Source organism: Plectrocnemia conspersa, unplaced genomic scaffold (genome assembly GCF_051122295.1).
Source record: "Plectrocnemia conspersa isolate PC_06_02 unplaced genomic scaffold, ASM5112229v1 ptg000006l, whole genome shotgun sequence".
Lineage (NCBI taxonomy): Eukaryota > Metazoa > Arthropoda > Insecta > Trichoptera > Polycentropodidae > Plectrocnemia > Plectrocnemia conspersa.
The window spans coordinates 9,113,349-9,136,489 of NW_028277170.1; the positions used below are offsets into that span (position 1 = coordinate 9,113,349).

Sequence of the window (23,141 nt, forward strand, 5' to 3'; positions counted from 1 at the left end):
CATCTATCTAATAATTATAATAAAAACATTTAGTTATTACATAACAGTCAATGTTAATTAATGTATAAATATGTATGTATGTATGTATATATATTTTTATATATACATATATGTATATATATCTATATTTTGATTATTACTTTATTAGATTACATATATAATACACGTATTTTACTATAGATTCACATGCTCTTGCGATGATTAATATAATTATGATATGGTGCTCATACGTATTCTGTATTTATGGTCACTAAAAGGTGCTCTGAAAAATCTTAACGATTATTTTTGTTCAAAAGATTTTATTTTCTATGTAAATTTAACTTTTGCTTTATAATTGTGAAACGCCTTGTTGTCAATTATTATGTGGTTTTGGCCTTATACATGATTAGGATTTAAATTTGCAATTTTCTGTGATTTAAAAAAAAAACAATTTATAATATTTAAAATATAGTTATAATCATTTAGTTCAGTTGTTTTATCTTCCTTGTAGATTTGTTGTCGTTGGCTATTTTAATCTTCAGAGTCTTGTCCGTCTTCATACAAGAACTGCACCTTCTTTGGTTTTTCGGGGTTCGCTTTCTTGGGTCTGGGCGAATTGACGTCTGTTAATAATAATTTATATTTAATATAATTATTTACTCTATGTAATCAAAATGCGTTAACTTATACTCACTGACTAGAGCAGACCTATGAGCTCTGCCTGATTCAATATTGCCAGGTTGGAAGTCTGAAATAAGGCTTTCTACCATTCCAGTAGTTTCGTTGAGCTACAATTTTATAATTAATTAGAAAGTCTGCTTCAAGTTTCGTCAATATATTTATACATACTTGCTGCATTTGAATCGTACGCTTTTCCAATCTAATCATTCTGTCGTTCAATACTAGTTCTTGGTAATAGGATACTACACACAATATTGCGTATATCTGGAAAAATATTAAATATTAAAGTAGTTATTTAGAAACACGGTGAAAAATTACATTTAGTACTTTTCCTGCAAAAGCTTATTCGAGAATTTTAAATAAACCTTGAATGTTACAGTCTGTTAAAGTATTTTTTTTACGAAAAAATTGTTGTTAATTTACTGGACATTTTGTTGAGTTTATTCTTAGACTTACCTTCGTATAAATAATTCCTCATATTAATTATTTTATTTTTGTGTGTTGCCACATAAGAAAGTAAAGCATAATATACATTTTTTTATAAAACAGTTATGCGCCTTTTATATTACTTTTCAACCTGCATAAAAATCCAATTGAAAATATTATATAATAATAGATTGAAGTAAATGTGTCACTCAACTTCAATATTCAGTTTAGGACGTAAACATTAAAACTCTTCTCGGAACCAGATAATACCTGCTTACCAGGAAAAAGAGAAAAGGCGACTTGTTCATGGAAATTATGGTGAGTAATACAAATTCTTTTCTTCGTTCAATATCAGATAACAAGTTCAAGTCACGATTGATACAGTGTTAGTTTAGTTTACTAGATGTCCTTGGCTTGTCGGGTTTCCACTGTAGTCTTGTATAGCAGCCGGCTACCGGCAGATGGCCCGACGCCGGGGCTTCGTCCTTGACTGCTCGAGGCCATTTACAATAGAAGGCGCATCCATAGTCTCCCTTGCATTGCACCTCTTAGAGCTGCATCCATGGAGATATGTATATTTAAAGGGCTGACTAAAAGTCATAGATTACGTCGACCGGTCACCTGCGCCCCCGGATGACAAGTGACAATGGAGAAATGACAAATCTCCTAACAACTTCCTCTATTGGAATATAGATATTTGGTTTAACCTCTTTCAATGCTTATTACAGATGATTGATTCCCATACAGGTTTTTAAAAAGTCTTACATATTCGTCAACTAGTCCGATAGAAATTAGGTCCTCAGTTTCCATAGGTATTTACGCGTTATTTTAATTTTAAGGCTAAATTGCGTTTTCTTCGAAACCCAATAATCTCCCGAGTAGTTGAATCCAAATTGTGCTGTTATTCAATTTTCTATTATCTATAGACTTTTCAAAAGTATTTAAAAAAAATGTAGTCTAAAAAAAGGAATTAGATGCCATTAATGAAGAGAAGGGAGGGGTGGACGGATAGTGAAATTATATATTTAATTATATATGAAAATAAATAGATTTTCGACGAGTTTTGTGATTCTTTTTATAAAAAAATACTTTGAACTAGCTGTATGTGTAGCTTTTTCTTCTGCATTATCTTAAAAATCTACATTTCTTTCAAATGAAATTATTAAATTACAACGTGAAACTTTTTTATAGATTGCAATCTGCAGATCTATCTGTGGACTTAGCCAATTCTTGGTAAATGTTTTGATCCACGAAAGAGAACTAAATCCAAATAATCATCAGTTTTTTATACTATTTTTTTGTGGTAAATAGTAGCACTTATCAAGAAATCTATATATTTTAAAATCAATAAATATTCTTCTTTCGACATAATGATCCAATCTTTCAAAATATTCAAGACTTCAATGACAAAAACTTTTCAAACGATTTTTCAGCATATACAAAAGAGTTAATTTCTTCACGCCAAAAATTATTTATTATTTATTTATATAAAGGAAAGTAGGATAGTTGACTTCTTTCAAACTTTCAGCATTGTATATCTTGTTGCGCTTTGAAAAACCTCAACTTTTTGAAAACATTGAATATCTATTTAAAATTTTTTTTTATAAAAGTGAAAATGTCAAAAAAAAAAAATTTAAATTCGTATGTGTTTTCGAACTATATTTTATAAACTTAGTTAAGAAATATAGATGTGTTTTAGAAGTTATTACTGAGATATAATTTTAAAGCAACTCAAATACTTACATGAGTGAATATTAGAAAGAAGTCCAACGTGAATAATATAGAAGACAATGGATTGAAGTTGACAGTTTCTAGAAAAAACATGTATCCACAATGAAACAGTTCAATGATAATGTCGAACGTGATGTTGAATAACCACGGGCACAAAAGACAACGGCGATCCTAGAAGGAAAATTAAATATCAATATATTTATTTAAAATTGCACGAGAGACCTATAAATTTATTAAAAAAAATATATTATACTTTATAGACGCCTAGGAATAATAGACCGGAAGAGATTATTCCAACGGAGGAGCAAATTAGCAGGATTACATTCAACGTCGCCGCGTCTGTAAAAACAGATATTATAATGTGGGATAAAAATAATAAAATTTAAATATATTCAACGTTTTATCGTACATTCACTAATTGTTCCGCGCTCTAGAAAGGTGGACGATAAAGGCAGAGTTTTGTTTTCCAGAAAATAGCCCTTTTCTTCTTTCACGAATTGAGCCATAACGATTACAGTTACTATGTAGTATATCTAAAAAAACAATATAATGGTTATAATCTATTTTAAACTATAAGCTATGATCGGTTTTTATTGTTATTTTGTGTGTTAAAAATGTGTATGTGAGTTATGTAAGACTTCCACTGCCTTGAATCGAATTGCATTTATGAACTATTCTCATCAGTGTTCCAGGAAAATTAATTTATATGTTCAATGTTTCAGACAATTATTTTATTTCCAGGAAATTTGCTTTCAGATTTTCTCTCTGAGTCCATTTATTGCGGATAACATCTATGCATGCTAAGTCGAACGTCACTCATAGTAGACTTATATGTACCATCATCGTTAAATTATATGAAATAAGCATACTATAAGGCTTAAGAGTTCAGGGCACCTACATATGTATACTCTATCATGTGCTATTAATGCTCAAAATAGCGTTTATAAACGCCATCCGCGGTGAGAGAATTAGTTCCATTAAATTTAAACCAACGTTTTGTTTGTCGATCACGATTGTCTTGCGTTGTAATGTTTGTTTTCTTCATATGAACAAAGCAAACATGATATACATTTTATTTCTAAGAGAAAAAGTAATAATAAAGCTTTAATTAATTTATAAAAACACTCTTCGACACACCATTTTATTAATAATTTACAAACTTTATTTACATTGAGTACAGTGGGTGCAAATTCATGCGTTTCGTCATTTTCACTTTATACAAAATAAAACACGATAAACTGCGTATTTTTTGTAACGTATATATGTACCTCTTTAGCTAAATGTGACACTCATATCATATTAATAATAGTGCAAAAAATCGATATCCTTCCCTCCATCTCATTTATCTGTCGGCCTCCTTACGCTAATTCATCAATTTCTAGTTTGAAATTATCTTGACCTATTTATTAAAAATCTGACCACCATGATTTTAAGGTTACTCTAAAGCAGTGGTTCTTAACTGGGGGTGCGGGAAGGTATATTGAAGGTGCGGGAGAAGCCCGTAACAATATAAATTATTAAATATCATTTATTACATTTTTGATAATAAAATATTTGAAAACTACAGTACTTACCACAATAACGCGAAAGTCGGGATTGGGGTATTGAAGCTCGTACAAAAACTGGGGTTAAGGGTTTTTCGCAAAAAAAATATACGGGAATGAAATATTTCGTTGCTATGCATGCGATCACCGACACATACATAGGCAGTCGTTGATCATTGTTACATCGGGCGCGTATTGGCAAAATGTGCCGATCACTAGCACACACAAGGACATAATAAGTGCGAACGAGTTAGGTAGATCTCTCCAACAAAAGATAGTGATGCTAGGGGACCATCAGTAGCTCCAGATCGGGAAACCAACCGCGGTCGTCCATCGGGGCGACCCAGGTTGATACTGGAAGCGGACCATCGGCCCTGTCGATGGGAAACATGTGCTCAAGTGCTAGGGTCGCTAATGAGCCGAATTTGGCTTACACACGACCTGAGGAAGCGGGTGAGAGCACCCGGGGACTGTCGTCCTCCTTTCTTACTCTCTACCTAAGTCTACTATTGTTTCTGTGTCATCGGGAGTTTGTCGAGAAACCTCTTGAAACAAACACGTTTACGCATTTAAACATCCGATTATGAACATAACTACCTATTTAATACATTATTAATTGGGCAATGACTCAAGCCGAATAGGATTCATTGATAATACAAACGTAAGAATTTTTCTCACTAATTTGAAATAATATTTTGTTAATTTTTTTTTAACGTTATTTCTAAATAATTTAATTGATTATAGTGAACCCTACTATGTAAAAAAAAAATGCCAATAGAACGACAAGTATGCTGCTTATGGATTCACTTGTAAAACAGAAAAAGATGGTACGCATCAACCTTAATGCATCTTATGTTCCATAATATTTTCAAACTGCAATCTCAAACCATCAAAGTTATTAGAGCATTTCAACCATCTGCATGGTGGTAAAGGTGGGCATAGCATGAACAGTTTGAAGTAAAAAAAGGCTCGATTTGATACCAGTGGTACTATTTTAAAATTATGCGAGCCATAAATTCAAAAGCCCTTGTTAGAAGCGTCCTATCAAGTGTCATATCTGTGTGCAAAGAAAAGAAAACCTCACACGATCGCTGAGGAATTAATAAAACCCTGTGCATTAATAATAGCTAAAACTGTATTAGATGCTGATATAATTTGATCGCGAATTCAAGATCTCAGTGAAGATATTTTACTGCAAATAATAAGACATAAAAGTCAGTCCACTAAAAGTAAGCATACAACTTGATAAGTCAACTGATGTTGATAATTGCAGACAGCTTTTGGTATTTGTGCGATATGTAAAAGAAATGATATAAGAATTTCTATTTTGTGAGCCACTGGAGTTGACTTCGAGAAGAATTGATGTTTTCAATTATATCAAAGATTTTTTTCTAAAATATCAATTACCAATGAATATTATTGTCTCAATATGCACTGATGGGGCCCCAGCAATGTTAGGCGAAAATTCCGGATTTTTTTTCACACATGAAAAGAGAATTACCGCAAGTTACAATAACGTATTGCATGTTGCATCATCATGCACTTGCGTCAAAATCTTTGCCAGAAAGTTTAAATCAACACCTAATTACTGCAAATAATATAGTAAAATATATCCGTGAACGACCGCTAAATCATCACAACTTTCATGCCTTTTGTGTAGAAATCGGTGCTGCTCATACCGTGCTTCTATATCACACCGAAATACGATGGCTCTCTAAAGGCCGCATGCTGAACAGAGTTTTTGAATTGCGTGAAGAAATTATTCAGTTCCTGACTAGTCAAAACTGTGATTTAGTAAAAGATTTTGAGAGTAAGGATACAATTCTGAGACTAGCCTACTTAACATATATATTTAGTTATTTTAATGAATTGAACATACCAATCCAAGGATTTGATAAAAATAATATGATAATAGCTAGTGAAAAATTATCTTTATTTATTGGAAAACTAGAAATTTGGATACGTCGAGTTGAAAACGGGAATTTTGCAAACTTTCCCTTGATCGATACAATTATTGTGGAAAATGAAAAATATACAATTATACCTGACATTGCAATACATTTGAAATGATTGAGCGAATCATTCAATGGATATTTTTCTACTAGAAATATAATCAAAACTCAGAGATGGATACTGGATCCATTTCTATATAACCTAAATTCGATGGATGATAGTGATTTAGAAAAAGAGGATCTTTTTGAAATGCGAGACAATGGACATATTCAAATGGAATTTGAACAATTAGAACTACAACAATTATGGTGTACACAGTTAGAATGTTATCCACAGTTGGCGAAAGAAGCATTGCAGTCACTTTTACCATTTGCCACCACTATCTGTGGATTTTCATCGCTTTTGCATATAAAAACTAAAGCGAGAAATCGCTTAAATGCAAGTGATGATTTACGCGTGTCTCTTTAAAAAAAAGACTCGCTTCACAAATATTATAATGAACAAGCAACTAATTGATAAAAATAATATTGTTTTGTATTTGATATATTATATAAAATTCAATTTTTTTTAAATAAACAATAAATTTCGCAAAAAATGTATTTTTCTAAATTAAAAAATCGAAGCACATTTTTCAATGGGGTGCGGAGACCAATTTTCAGATTCAAGGGGGTGCGGCTCACTTAAAAGGTTAAGAAACACTGCTCTAAAGCGATATGATGGCCGTTATAAAAACAATTTTTATTTAAGATTTGAGATACATACATACACTCATACAGGATAGATGATATTAATTGATAAGATTGCCATTATTTTTTCGTTAGCAGTATATTTCTTATGGAATTAAATTGACAGGGAATTATTAAAAAGGGAATTATTCTTAAAAATATGTGCATTTAAATAATTAACTTATTTCTTAAAAATAATTATTTATGCAAAGTACATAAATCTTCGGATTTTTATTCCGAAAAAGATTCGTTATTCAACAATCATGTGGTGTTCACTTTCTGACCATTGTTGTCAAGCAATATTAAAACCAAAAAAAACTGTCTTTGCTTGTTTGTTTATTGTTAATCAATATATAATCAATTTGATTTAAAATATCGCTACCTGCTATGTTGATGTACCCACGTGAATGTTTATATGATTAAACCACATTGCAATTATCATAAGATCACCATAAGGCCTAATAAAGCCTGCTGATAGTTATGATAATTTATTCAGTGACATATTGAAAATATATTTGAGAAGAGCCAGAAGATTTGAGTTTTAGTTCTTTAGTGTCTGGTCTTGTAGAGCTACAAGGTTAGAGCTTTCCGCCCTTCATGTCGATTTCGTTATAGCTAATACGAACAATCAGTTGTATCGTAATGTTAGATTACCTCCGTTGGGATCGAAAGCCGAGATTGATACGGAAGTAAAAATATTTCAGTGCTCCTTGTGAGTATGCACCTGTTGCACATGCCTAGTCACGCTACTGGGAAAACATCATGTGACCTTAAAAGTTTCCGACCCCATTCCTACATTTGAAAAATAAAAGATTACCTTTAATTTAATACCATTCGAGCTAACTTTCTACTATATACATGAGCTTAAGATAGGAATGATGTGATTACGTTTTGGTAATTTAATTTCTTCCGCTGTAAAATTAGGCATTCTAGAAAATAAACAAATCCAAATAAGACTTCTGATGATTTTCTTTAAATTTTTATTTATAAATAAAATTAACTAAAATATTCTTATCGCGCGAGCAATTAATATAAAGATAACTAATGAATATTAAAAAAATATCTAGTCTTTCTATAGCAAATATTTAGCAAAATAAATATTTCCGACAGCAATATTTAATTTTTTTTAAGAAAAGTACCATTGGTTATTTGTATGCACTGTGTTGCAAATATTTGTTTAGCACTGTGTGTAATTAGAGGAATTATAGTTTTAATTGCTACAATAGAAATACTGTAAGTATTTTTTGATTATTGTTCAAAAGCTAATGTTCTCGATAATTAATAGTATGCTCAATTATTTTATATTATATTGTAAGGCTTAAATAATATATTTAAAAATTTTATATACATTTTTAGTTGGTTCCCATGTCTTAATCTCGAGATACAACATATTATGGTCATATTTACGATGTAATTTGCAATGCGTTCTACATTGAAAAATAATACATTTTAAAACTACATAAAAAGAACATTATATATTTATTACATATTTTTGAACTATGGTTTCCCGGAGGAATACATGGAATAAAGTTTATCTTATTACAAAGCGAATAATTATTAAATATGAAAAATATGAAATAAACTTTTAAGATTTAGAGAAAATAAAGTTAGCAAGAAAATATTCATAAAATATTGTAGCAAAATACACAATAGTTGGAAAATATAAAAAAAACATTAAGTCGTTATTATTTTAACTTTATTGAGCTTGAATGGTGATACAAAAGATCAGCTTTCTAGAAAATGACAACCACCAGTTTCTGATACCCATGAAACGAAAAAAAGAAACGTAGTAAGATAATAAGTAATAAAAGGAAAAAAATCTGTACAACAGTATTTTAAAGAGGTAAATTGTTGCTACGGAAATTCATTCGACCGATATCTACATTTATCCTCTGATTGCTTAACATTATAAAATGGAGCAATATCAGCGTTCCAACTTTATATACAAGCAATAATTTTTCTAAAGTCTAAAATCACCTAAATATAAAAACACAGTAATAAGATATATGTATATACTTTAATAGATTTTTCAGATACTTTTCATTATTAGAAAATTATAATATAAACGGAAATATAAAGAGTAATTCACCTATTAATATTATATACTGTTAAGAAAATCTAAAATAATCATATTAATTATACTATTATTATTACCTCATTTAAAAATTTATTGAAATTAGCTCCACAAAAATCAAGGCTGTTTTACTGTAATACTGACGGATTAATTTGAGAAGATAAAGGGCAGCATTAAATAACCAATAACTTAACCCTTAATTAGAATTGAATTCTATGAAGTATATAAAGGTAAACATTTGTCTTTTATTTTGTCAAACTAAATAGCCATTGAGTCTAGTATATTAGAGTGATAAATCTAACCGTAACTGTAGACACCTGTTTGTTTTTGTACAACTATAAAGAAAGAAAACTATATTTATTATTATTATTTTAAAAATTTAATATTAAATTATATTTTCGGTAGTTTTCGATTGTATAAAATTAAACAAATATAAATATTATGTGTATATTTGATAATAAATAATAAAAAAATGTAATATAATTGTAAAAATACAAATTATCCATTGTTTAATGCAGTGTTAATTAATTATATTATATGATGAAATATATTTTTATGAAACGAAATATTTCATAAACAATAAAACATGAAATAAAATATCACGTTTTCACTTGCTTTACATGTAAGGAATATGGTTCAATTAACAATCTTTTTTTAGAAACCATAGTACATTAAAATCGAGCCATCCGACCGGTTTTCTATCACCTTTTCGCAATTAACAGATATTCATTGTAGTGGAAGGATATACGCCTAAAAGATATAAGCATGTGTATATATTATATATACACACACATACTAAAAAATCTGAATTTAAAGCAAGAATTTGGGTAAAAAAAATACTATGAATAATGAAAAAACTAAGTCTCTACTGTTTTATGTTTTGATTTAAAAAAATGGATCTTTCGGACACAATGTTTATATACAAAAACAATTGTTATGTAAATAATTATCAATTTAATTTAATAGCAGTCAGAAACTTTTTAATAATGAGTATAAATTTAAGGAATCAAAGAAAGTCAAAGTAACATTAAAATTAAATGGCTAAATAAAAAAATATAAAAATAACGGTTCTTAATTATTATTATATGTTTGATATATCCATAAAAATATTTTTAAATATAATATTTAATAATAAAATAGTATTATACCAAATGGAAAAAAAATAAATATAATAAATCAAACTTCATTTGCTAGTTGCGACACAATTTACATTGGTCATAGAATTTTACAAAGGATAATAGAGCATAAAAATTCGAGCAAAAATTTTTATGAAAAATCAGCTTTGGCATGCCATACATTCGATAAAAACCACCATTTCAATTTTGCTATTGTATTTTTTAGAAATTATAAAAAACCCTATTTTTAATAATCATAAAAAAGCAATAAAGATATATAGTACAAAAGTTAGCTATATATAAAAGAGATATGCTAAAACAGTTTCCAATAGATGGGTATCGATTTTACACCAAGCTAAATTAAATTCGTATAAAATTCACTTATGAAAGTAAATATTTCAAAAGGTAATGCACTTGTTGATCCTCTAGCAGCAAATAAATAATCAAAATATAAAGTCAAAGATGACACAGCTATAAAATTTGAAATAAGATCAAGACTTCGTCATATATATTGACCCCAACATCGAAGGTCGAAACGTCGGAAAATGGGATGAGAAAAAGTATAGACGTGATACGCAAGTCCTCTTGTCTATTATTAATTGTCTAACATGTAAAGTATTGGTAGAATCAGAATTATAAGCAAATTATACATATTTAGCACCAAAAAAAGGTACATAAGAAGCACTCAAAATATGTAACTAAGTTCGTAAACCTGTTTAAATTTTCTTCATAGATTTAAAAAAAACATTCGATTGTGTAAAACACATAAGGAACTCGAGGGCCAAATTTCTATTGGGCTAGATAATAGAGATGTAATACTTCTCAAAAATCTGTATTGGAATTTATCAGCAGTAATAAAAATTGAGTGGAGTTCAAACAGAAAATATTTCAATACAGAGAGGTATCGGACAGATATATGTTTTTTCTCCTGCTCTGTTCAATATATGAATATGTATGTATTTCGAAACCATATTCACAGTAGAACTCCAGCTACAAATCCTTGGGTAGACAATAATATTAACCAATAATATTTGCTGGGGCTATTGACGACTTTTAGAGATCACTAGATAATAGAAATAATAAATAAATAAAAAGAGCCTACGAATAAACTTCAATAAAATATAAAATATGGTTATAAGTAAGATCCCCATGAGCCCAGCGTGCTTAACATTAAACGTAGATAGAAGTAAAAGAGTCAAACATTTAAAATACCCGTGTAGTTGGATAAATGCTAGAAGCAAGCTTTTTAAATTTAGAGCATGTCTTACAAACAAGCACTTAAATCTTCAAACCATAATTAAATTCAAGTGTCATGTCTGGTCTAAGGATCGAAAAACTGGACTTAAAATAATAGTACTACTAATAGATTGAAAGCATTTAGAATATGGATTTATAGGTGTATGCTAATAAAAGCGTCTCCAATGAACACATTCACTTCATGATACACGATCAAGACCTTCTTTCTACCGGAAGATGATGAAATATCTCTAACGTAAGTTTCTTCATACCTCAATAACCAAGAAAAAATGATCTGAAGAAAGCAAATGTCATAGCTGTGATGAAGATGACAGCCGAAGAAGTGTTTTGTACAGTTAAGGACCGGAAGGGATACTTGAAATTTATCAACAAGGTGATCGCAAATGTATTGAATCAAACATTATACAAAAAAAGAGTAAATGCATACAAATTGAAAATATAAAACTATGGCTATGTCGCCACCTAGTATTGAAGGACATTGCATCTGTGGGCGCAGACCCTGTAACGACGCGGTATCTAGGGCTGTGGTCGATCAACATCATTTGGCCGGTCCCCTAAGGAGTCCTCTCTCCGTGGATGTAGCATAAAGAGCTACAATGCAAGAAAGGCTCTGTGTGGCTCTGAACAGCCAATGATGAAACCTAGACTATAGTGGAGGTCTTCTGTAAAGACCTAGTAAGCCAAGGGAAACTAGAAGACTTAACTATCACTGTCCTGATCATTTAAATTATATTTGTCAAAGAGGCACCTCATAAGGGGTGTCAACCATGCATAATTTATCTACGAAGCGCAACTCAGGCCTTTTACTCCCCATTTCCTATCAATTTCATCTTCCGTTTCCAGAATATAGTGATAGCAGAAGAACATCAACTTTAATCATGACTGGGAATCTGGCCGCATTTGTTGATTATAACGGAAAAAAAAAATAAAAACATAAGGTTTAAATGCGAAGTGAAAAGAGCAATCAATTATTAAAAAATAGTGGATAAAAATTTTTCAAAGGAGGTTGAAGTGCATAATCGCTAAGTAGTTCTCGAAACTTTGTAAGCATCTCTCGCATATACATATATAGGCCACTATTAAATGCAAAACATATTTAGTAATGTGCTAATTTATATAAAATATAAGTATTCCCTTTACCCAGTGACAGACACGCTTTAAAAGTGCCCTTAAATATACAGCCAGTTGATCCAAAAAGTGATTGTTTAAACATCAAACTCAATATCATATTTTTTAAGACTACCCTTCGAAAAATAAACCGCCATATGCAGTAGCATTATAACGATCTTATAATTTTCTGGGAATTTCTATGCATATACATTTATGTTCAGTTTCCTCATAACTTAATATACGTTTTCAGAGGCTTAAAGCGCAAGTTATGTCGACATCATAATATATTACATTTTTCTAATTTATTAAAGTTTACAAGACAATTTTAATCAGTTTAGTTTAATCTTAGGTATTTTATTCGCAAAGTAGCGACAAGTCAATACCCTCTTGTTGCACTATCACAATCATGGCTCTTATAAAAGAGAAAGAGGAGGGGGGATCTAGCTCGATGCCCGGGGTCGCGAGTGACCCCATATCGATCGATTTTACAAAATTATTTTTTCACTATTTGTTACAACATCGTATTCGTATTTTGGTTTACTTCGGTTTTAGTTCTACTTGTCGGTGATACAAGTACTCTAATTATCTTTAAAATCCATATTGTAAAGAATTATTTAAGGATAAAAGCACCCAGAAGATTAAATGTATTAAAACTTTATTTAATATTTTAAGTATACATATAATTATTAAGCCTTCTCCTAATTTTAGTTAATTAAGAATTCATAAAAGATTATAGATATTCAATCTAACTCTTTGAATAAGCAAATCGATTTTTTTTGTCTTAATACAAAAATCAGTAATAAAAATATTTAAAAAAAAATTTTTTTTTGGTGAATAAACATAAAATATAATTTCAAATTTTAAAAAATTTAAAAATTAGAACATTTAAACATTTAAACAAAAAACAATTTAATATTTATTTTTGATTATTTTTGGCTAAATTTAACAAATTTTGATGTATTTGCCACGTTTAAAAGAGCATTGCTTTGAATTTATTATATTAATTAAATAAAAAGACATATTACATAATAAAGACATAATACACATTTAAAATGCAAGATAAAAGTTCAATTCTCACCAATGTGTATACACCGGATAAATAACTTCCTATTTTTAGAGATCTCCAGCAGCAGCATGAGCTAAGAATCGGTTTTCTGAGCGGCATTTTTACTAGCGCGAAGTGTTTCCTGAAAAGGAAAATGTTTTCCATTCAAACGATTTTCACGACAATTTTTATGCAATGTAAGAGTACAATTTATCATGTAATAGATAGAACGTATGCAAAAATTGTCGATCCTTTTATCATTTGGTATACCTACAATCCTAAAAATCGAACATTATAATATACAATATAATAAAAGCACTGTGATGAGTTCGATATTAGCGTATTATTATATTTTTATTGGAACTAATACAACTGCAACCTTTGAAAAATTTCAGTTATTATGACAATGAAATTAAAATGTATTTCTATATTATTTATTTTTATTTAATGAAAGGGAGCGTAGAAAAATTAATCAATACTGCGCTTAACTGGTATTTATATAAAGATTTGACACTAGAAATTAGTTTTTAAACCTTAATTGTCCCATTAAAAAATAATTGTCAGTATAAGATGAAAATATTTTTGATTTTTAAATAAAGTTTTTTAACGATACACTAAAAGATATAATATAAAAAACACAGTATTGTTTGTTATAGCGATATGGATGTAAAAACGTATGTAGATGATTGTCATTGACATATTTGTTTATATAATATGTATTCCATACATAAACAAATATGTTACTAAAAATAATAATTAGAGAAAAAAAGAACATTTTCGAAATATTATTATTTATAGAATATAATTAATTAAAAACATAATTATATGATTTAATAGGCAATTTAAGAAAACGTTTATGTACAAAAGAGTAAATAAGTTTCAATACAATATTAAGTTAAAATTAAAGTTTGAATTACCTCATTATTTTTAATATCGAAAATATGTACATATTAAAATTAAAAAAAAATAACACGAGATTCTGTATAAAAATTATTATGTACTAATACGTTTATTTTATATTAACCATGGTTAAATTAAACAAGATTTTACTGTATACTTTTAAATTATGCTTAATACGCTAACAAAAATATTAAAATGTTTAATTGTAGATGCGAATGCAAAAAAACGTTGTTCAACCAAGCTTGCACTCAATTATTTGTATCTAGCACTATCATTTTATTTTTGTATTCTGCTACTGCATCTACTTTAAAGCAGTATGGTTTTAATATTTAGTTACAGTTTTTATTTTTTTGTTAGCGTGAACTTTACAAAATCCGCTCCTTTTATTAGCCACCATATACATACATATATACAAATTCATTGTCAAAACTGTCAAAACGTCATTCAGAAATGAAATCTGACAGGTTTTCACCGGTGTAAAAATTTCGTATATCTATGTATCCACATACATATCTTTATATGATTTGCATGCAAAAGGTAAAAGTGACCCATGAAAAATTTATTCAATTAAATTTCTGTTGCCCAAATATTTTTATACAAAAGCACTTTTATAGATAAAATACGTTAAGAAATAAGGTCATCATTTATATATACACATTTTAATTTTATAATAAATAAATAAAAACATTGGAGCCAATGACAATTAAGTGAGTGAATATATCAAATTAAAAAACAGTAAAAGTTGGTTAAAAAAATGTTGTTTCTTCTTTTAGAAATGATACAGTAGTGAAATGTGTTTATTGAAATTTGATAGCACTTCTAACATTTAATTTTCGCAGCAGTATTCAACAAATAATAACACAGATCCGCTATTAATTAAATCAGCACAAATTGCAAATAAGTAAATAATAGATAATGTAATTATATTATAAACCTAATATATATATATACAATACATACTGATGGTTATTTAAAAACCTGCTGTATAATATTTGGCTAATGCGTGACATATTGTAACAATTAAAAAATATACATACATAAATGGTATAATATATTATATACAAAAAAAACACTTGTGTGCTTGGCAAAAATTATATTTTTTTATAACGAATATACATTAATATTACTAATATAAAACATTGACTTAATTCTATCCACACGTAAGTCATTTTATTTTTAATTTTGATTTTAATAATTATTAAAATTAAATTGTAAATGCGTGTATTTTATTAAACGTAATCAAAATGTAAAATAAAATAATTTATATAAACGACTTACGGGAGATTAGAGATAAACTGACGAATAGCTTCGCAGGTGCAGTAAACTAAAATGCAAATAAAACACACACACAAATTCACCGGTGTTTGATTTTTAACGCTCTATTTTGAAATAGCAATCTTACTAATATTTGGTAAGTATAACTTGAACGAAGTGTCGTAGCGCAACGAAGGGGATGACCGCGCTGTTTGACTACGAGCGTAGTACTGCCGTAGTCCCCGTAGACCTCGCACAGACGTTGTGATATATACAGCACACGTACAGGAAGGCCAAAAAATAATATTTAATAGTATATTGTATTTTTATATTTACTTATTATTAACAGTGTATATTTTTAATTGATATTGTAGGGGCTTCAACCATCTGCATTATTTGTCTTGAAAGTCAAGCCACACACAATTTTTGACGACAATGGATAAGAGATTACGTTATTAGTTATAAATATTTCATGAAATACTTGTTTTCAAACTTTTCTGAAAATCAAAATCTAGTTCGCTAAGCTGTTTTGGGAGTATAATGATAATAAATACTATATTTTGAGTATTTTCCAACGATTTATCTATGATTCATCCAATAAAAAATCCAGATAAAAATCTTACAATTCCGACTGCCTTTGTTTAATATCCTAATTTACTAAAATATTTGAAAAAATAATCCTTGTTGTTTAAAATAAATTATTGTAAATCAATTTAATAAGGAACAATTCGGCTTCTTCGAAAATCACTCGATAACACAGCAATTTAATAGTTTGACGAATAATTTATGCGGTAATTTTGATATGAAAAAGAGTACGGGCCTTTTATTGTAAGATATAAAAAAAGCTTTCGACACGGTATGACATGACAATTTGATACACTATACAAATACAAAACTCCCGACTATCTGCCACACTATCTGCCACTAAATAATGAACATTTAATATTTCGTAAAATTTCAGCTGGAGCACCTCAGGGAAGTTTTCTCGGGCCGTTTCTCTTTATCTTGAGTATGAACGATATCCATCATAAAGCTTTTCAAATATTTCTTAATAATTAAAAAAAAAACTTCCCAATTGCCTTAAAATACTGACAATCAAAGTATATTAACGTAACTATATTAACCCACAAGTCTTGTGTATAAGATACTACGATAATAATAACCTTAAATTTAAATAAAAGCACATATTGCTTTAGAAGCTTCATATCACATATAAATATTTCCAGATATTCAGCTAAGTGTACTTCAATTTGCACATTATCCATAATTGATAAATATTAATAAATTGTAAATGTTTTTTTGGCACTCATTCCAAAAATTATGGTCACTAACGTTTTATTTCATATTCATTTAAATTGAATTAAGGTTATCGTGACCAAACAGGTTGCCTCAAAGCGTCACAATGGTCCAAAAACAATACATATTATTAATACAACACACACAATACAATTTAATCATGAGTGAATATTAAAATTAAATAATACAAACCGGACCAGCTCCTATTAGCTGACAATAAACAGATAAATGTGTAATGCCTGTGTATGGCGATGGCGATAGCCATAGGCGAATTGGCTAGTCCTGGCTCTAATGGGACCAAAAACTGAAATATGTCAGAAAAGTTTGATTATGGATAACAGCCTTCTGTAGTTTAAAAAAATGTAAAGCGACATACAACTTTGAATTTGAGCAAAATGAAGTGTTGTGTTATATTATTGATATTTTAAATTAATATATGGGACACACACTGGTTTATAGCGAGCTTGAAATAAAAATTAAATTTTGCGTTTATATTATAGAAACTCAGGTAATTCTTGTGTTGATTGTAGAGAGCGTATTTAAAGTTCAATTGCAATGACTGGTCATGAACATAAAAAGCTTCACTGCATTGATAAAATAAAACCTAAGATTTTTTTTTATTAGGAACAAATAAATAAAATGAGTCCATAAGTTTTTACTGCAGTGAGAATTTCTATGAAAGCTTAAAATTACAGAGATAATAATGTTTTTTATTTTTAATGTCATTAAAAAAGGTAAATAAAATATATTTTTATAATAAGTTAATAAGTTTTAATGGTGATGGTTTGTTTTAGAATAATAATACGAATAAGTAATGCTTATACTTTTTTAACTCTATTTAGTAATTTGTTAAAACAGTTATTCATTAATTAGGAAAGATTTAAGAGGGTTCTGGCAACTTTAATGAAAAAAAAAAATACATTTTGTATTGATAAAAATTGTTTTCGGTGTCGATAAAAAATCCAGGTTACATAAAAAATATTAATCTAGTGTTAATATTGAAATTATTTCTCTAAAAAGCGCCGATAATAACAAAAAACTTGGAACAAGATTATATGACTAGGTAATAGTGAATTATTGGATTCATTAGGAAAATAGTAACTAAGAAAATAAATATTTTCTGTGTATAATTAATGTAATATAATATAAACGTCTTAAATAATTGGTTAGTGGTTTCAAAAAATATAGTCTGAAGCAGTGTGTAATTTTACATTAAATACGTATTTTATAATAGTGCTATACAAAATGCAATATTGTTGTTGTTATTGTTGTTATAAGTTTCATTTTCATGCGGGGATTTTTCTACCATGTAAATACATCGTATATAAAATAATTAAAATGTATAAAGTTATAGTTAAACATATTTATTTATTGTATAATTGACAGTTTACTGGTTTCCAAAATCTTAGGAAAAGTGAGGTAGATATTCGTAAAATATATAAAATTTAAGTTTTTTCAATACTGTTGACAATTTTTAGAAAGTTTTTATTCTACAATAGTTTAGCGTGTATTTTTTACAATTTTAATGTAGGTATATATTTTGGTATCTCGGTTACGAATCGAACGATTCCGCGAAAAATAATTAAAATTATCATAAGCGAACTCTAGTTAACGTGAACTCAAAACTAGTGGTAACAAAACTGGAAGATAGAGCTGATATTCAATATCTCAATTCATATCAATAGCATCGCTTCCATTAAATGATGAGCTGATATTTGCGCATCAAATAAAATAAGTCTATACCAGAGCTAAGAAACCATACTTATTTTTACACGAAATAATATAATATCGAGTACACGCATTATATTTAATACATACATGAACCAGTAACCAACACTAGTGGCTATTTACATATTCATACTTTCAAGGTGTAATCTCGCATGCGGGAAAACTCACAGCTTCGCTTTGTTTTAAGACACAAAAACAACGCTAAATAAATCATTATATTTTTTACATACATTCTATAGCGTCTCTGTATTGTATAATACATATATACCTATAGATAAATATTCATATGTATGTGTTTCATTATAAAATGTGTTACTTTTTAACAGTATTAAGGTCAGGGATGGATCGCAAAGATTCTAGGACGTTTGAGACTGAAAGCTGCTTGTATAATTTTAAATTAGCTAATAAAATAAGAGCAAGAATGTTAAAATAGATCAAGGTCAACGATGCACTTTCAGCTTTGACGAATAATTATAAATTGGATCAAGATCATGATGTTGCATGTAAAGATTACCATCTAGAATTTATGTTCGAGACGTTGTTGGCGAAATTTGTATTTTTTATTCATGAAGTGTTATCCTGCATTATGCTCGTACAAGGAAATTTGCGTAGGAGGTTCATGCAACATCTTATATTGCAAAAGTAATTTAAGTTAAATAGCGTTATGTATAAAATCAATTTTAACAAACCCTATAGTGAAAATTATTAATAATAATTTAAAAGCGTTGCAACTGTAAAATTATAATAATATATGTAGTTGTCAGATTTCAAGTGTCAGATTTTAATGAGATATTTGGCACTGTTTTAATGAGGTAATGAAAACACTGCGACTCGTAAAGTAATTTTTCAGTTGTATATCAATTATATGGTTCTTATAGTCTTAAACAATTACTTTTAAAAATTACTTAAAAATATGCTTGATTTCTGTTCTATGATTTGACAACATTGAGATTTTTTCAGACGGAAAATAAGTTTTATAAACATAAAGAAGCCTAACGTTTTGAATTAGGTATTGCAATGCATATAGATAATTTCCATTTAAAACTATTTAGGTACTTTTTTACCGTTTTATTTGATGATTAAAGCTAAAATTATTATCCTGTTCCACTTTTTTAGCGAAAATCTAATTTTTTTACATCATTTTCGCATATTTTTTTGTATTATATGGTCTTTCTTTTGTTAGATTCTGAAAATGTGAATATTTTTAAAGGCTTTATTTTTCATTCATTTGATTTATAAGAATATTTGGTCAAAGAAGACTTAGATTATAATAATTCAAAAGATAAACAATGTCAATATAAAGTCGCACATCTACCTAGTACTCTTCAGTAGTAAACACTGTAAAGGGATATTTTACATCTTTAATAACAGTAGAATTTCATTTCGTAAGTCATTTACAAGCCTTATTTTTTTATTACAAATCTAACCATGATCGACTAATTTGTTTGGTTTGACAGTTTTCGCCGAAAACATCAATGTATGCCAAGCTCGTTGAGAAGCTGGATGATTTGTGCAAGAGGAACATTCTCAAGGCAAGAATAAGGTACGCAGTCGCAATGTTTTAGAGACTCTGACTCTCTCTTAGCATTTTCCTACGACTTGAACTGTAATCTTTACTGTTGAAAAGAACATTCCTGTATTTGTTCCTTATATATTTTTAAAAATTTCATAAATGATTTAATCCTTAAGATCTTGTAAACTTAAACAGTTTTTGATTGGTGGAACAGCATTTGACATTTTAAAATTATACATAATATATATATATCCCATATATTTTTAATTAAAATATTTAATCGACAGATGATAGTTTTTCGTTGTTTATATATTATAGAAGTTTTTTCGGGCCTCATTTGCTTACCGATTACATTTTTCGGGGTTGAGAAGTTAATCTCGCTGCTCCTATTAAACGTTTTTTTTTATATAATTCTTATAAAATACACAAAAGACATTCCTATTTATAAAAAGAATGACAAATTGTGCATAATGAACTATGGACATGACGCAGTGTTGTAAGCTCCTGTCAAATTGTTCGGAATAATTATACATAGTTATAATACGTAGTTTTGTTGGACCAACAGTATGGGTTTTATACCATCTGTTTCTTTGTTAATAACCTTCTGCCTTTCACTAAGAAGTGACAAATTTTTTTGATGCAATGCAATATTAGTAAAAACATGGATGATTTAACTCTGTTATTCTCGAGTTATTTGAGCGATTATAGACAGTTTTTAATCTAAAGTCGAAAGAATATTTTACACCTTGGAGGCTCCTCAAGGGTCCAACCTGTGCCCTCTACTATTCACGTTCTTTATTAATGACATAAATACGGCAGTTACACATTCAAGTTTTCTTCTGTTACAGACTCTGTGTTTGAATTAGATTTTCTATAGAGACGTGTCAAACATCTGCTCTTTAGTGTCGGAAAGTCTATACTGTCTCATTTTCTTGAGCTCGGTCGCGTTGTTTTAGAGTGGTTCTGAGAAAGTTGGAAAGCTGTTAAAAAAAATAAGTAAAGAATTTTTATGTGTGGCATTGGTCGCCAAGGTTCAAAGAGCTGATATTAGCTATTTTAGTATCACAACTAAATTAAATTTCGTGCTTGTCTGAACAATTGTGTATTATCATAATTGGGTTGTGATTTGCATATGATCGATTTGCATTTTGAGCAAACAGTATTTGTATAAATCAGATGCTTGAATATTAGAAGCAAATATTATTTTAAAATATTGCGTTATTATTAAGCTAAGTTTTCATAATTTTATTCAACACTTGCTTAAATAAAATCATGGATTATTATAGAAGAATATGTTATTTTAAATTTAACTAATGCTGTGGTTGTATCGAAATTAATGTTGTGGTCTTTAACGAGAATGTGGTTTGACAATATTGAATTTTGCTAAGGACCACAGCATCAATTTTAACATTACCACATCATTAGACAAAATGCAATTCTAAGAAATAACAGGGAAGCAATTGGGATAAAATTAAAATAGATAAAAATAATTAAATTAATTGGTTATATATATATAATACATAGTACATATATAATAGATGAAGCAAAAGCATTACATTTTCTCGTCCGATTTTGATCATATAGTGAAATTAAATTCCTAATATTTAAGAGAATAGTATCATCGCATCTAAAATATGTCTTTGGTTTATTATTTTGAGATTAATTAATAATACAATTAGATTTACACTTTTTATTTAATTATTTTTGTAACCCTTCAATCAAGAACACTAGATTTTTTAATAGGTTTTTAATTAAAACGATGAACAATTTAATATTAATATTAAACATTTTTTTCGCACAAAGGTAATAAACTTTTGAACGAATTTCACTCGACAAGATTAAGAATTGAATTGAAACATCTTTTTTAAGTTAAAAAGTCGTTTTCTTTTACAATAGTATATATTTAATATCCCGTAGATCTGTTTAACAGATCCCAGTTACAGTCATAAGGCAAAATCATTGTTTTTATTCTCGAACTTAGTTTAATTAAGTTATGTAATGGCACACTCAAGTGCATTTTTAAAACTCTGCATGCCGTCTATTCAGATTCTCCATTATTAAAACAAACAATGCATCTTCAAGAGCAGTAATTTTTATTTCATTTGTATGTACATATGTACATACATACATACACTTACGCATGCACATGTATTTCAAGGAATGGTTTTTTTTTTATTTGATTTTTTTCCGTGACACTTAATAAAAAAATATTAATATAAAAATAATGTAAAACGCTTAAAAGCTTTTTTTATAGTATAAATATTAAACATCGTTTTTGGGTCATCTATAGCTACATATGAATTTAGATGCATGAAAAGGTTACCGATAACAGTTTCTAATCTTGTTTTGATCAAAAGCACGTATTCTTAGTGTGAATAAGATAATTTGCAATATATTTTATTTAATTATTGATAGTAAACACTTGAAAATATCGCAGACTTAATTATCATTACAAAGATATATAATATTTTTACTTATAGTTATAAGTCTTATCAGTCTTGTAATATGATAAATCACTTTTTATCACCAATTGGATAGAGCGATATATCATATAAAGCAAACACATATTAAAACATCTTTAAGTAATATATAAAAAATATTGCTTACACTATTGTGAGAGAAAGTCTATTTATTTAATTTATGATAAAAGGAATTCTTTAAAACATATTTCTATTAGTTTAGACAATTATATTCTTACATATACATGTGAACATTCATCCATTAAGTAATCTATAAATAAACCGATATAAATAGTAAACCATTTTATAGAATAGTGTAATGTACTCGCTGATAAAACAATACAAATGTGA

General features: G+C 28.5%; 1 protein-coding gene across 1 annotated transcript; it reads right to left on the reverse strand.

Moving 5' to 3' along the window:
* Positions 1 to 510: 510 nt before the first annotated feature.
* On the reverse strand, positions 511 to 13,760 carry LOC148234174 (uncharacterized). The gene is made up of 7 exons (XM_088188379.1): positions 13,674 to 13,760; positions 3,227 to 3,350; positions 3,071 to 3,156; positions 2,830 to 2,988; positions 829 to 924; positions 674 to 767; positions 511 to 602 (listed from the first exon to the last, which is right to left on the reverse strand). Exons 1-7 carry the CDS (start codon positions 13,758 to 13,760, stop codon positions 511 to 513), a joined length of 738 nt encoding a protein of 245 aa, XP_088044505.1.
* Positions 13,761 to 23,141: the final 9,381 nt, after the last annotated feature.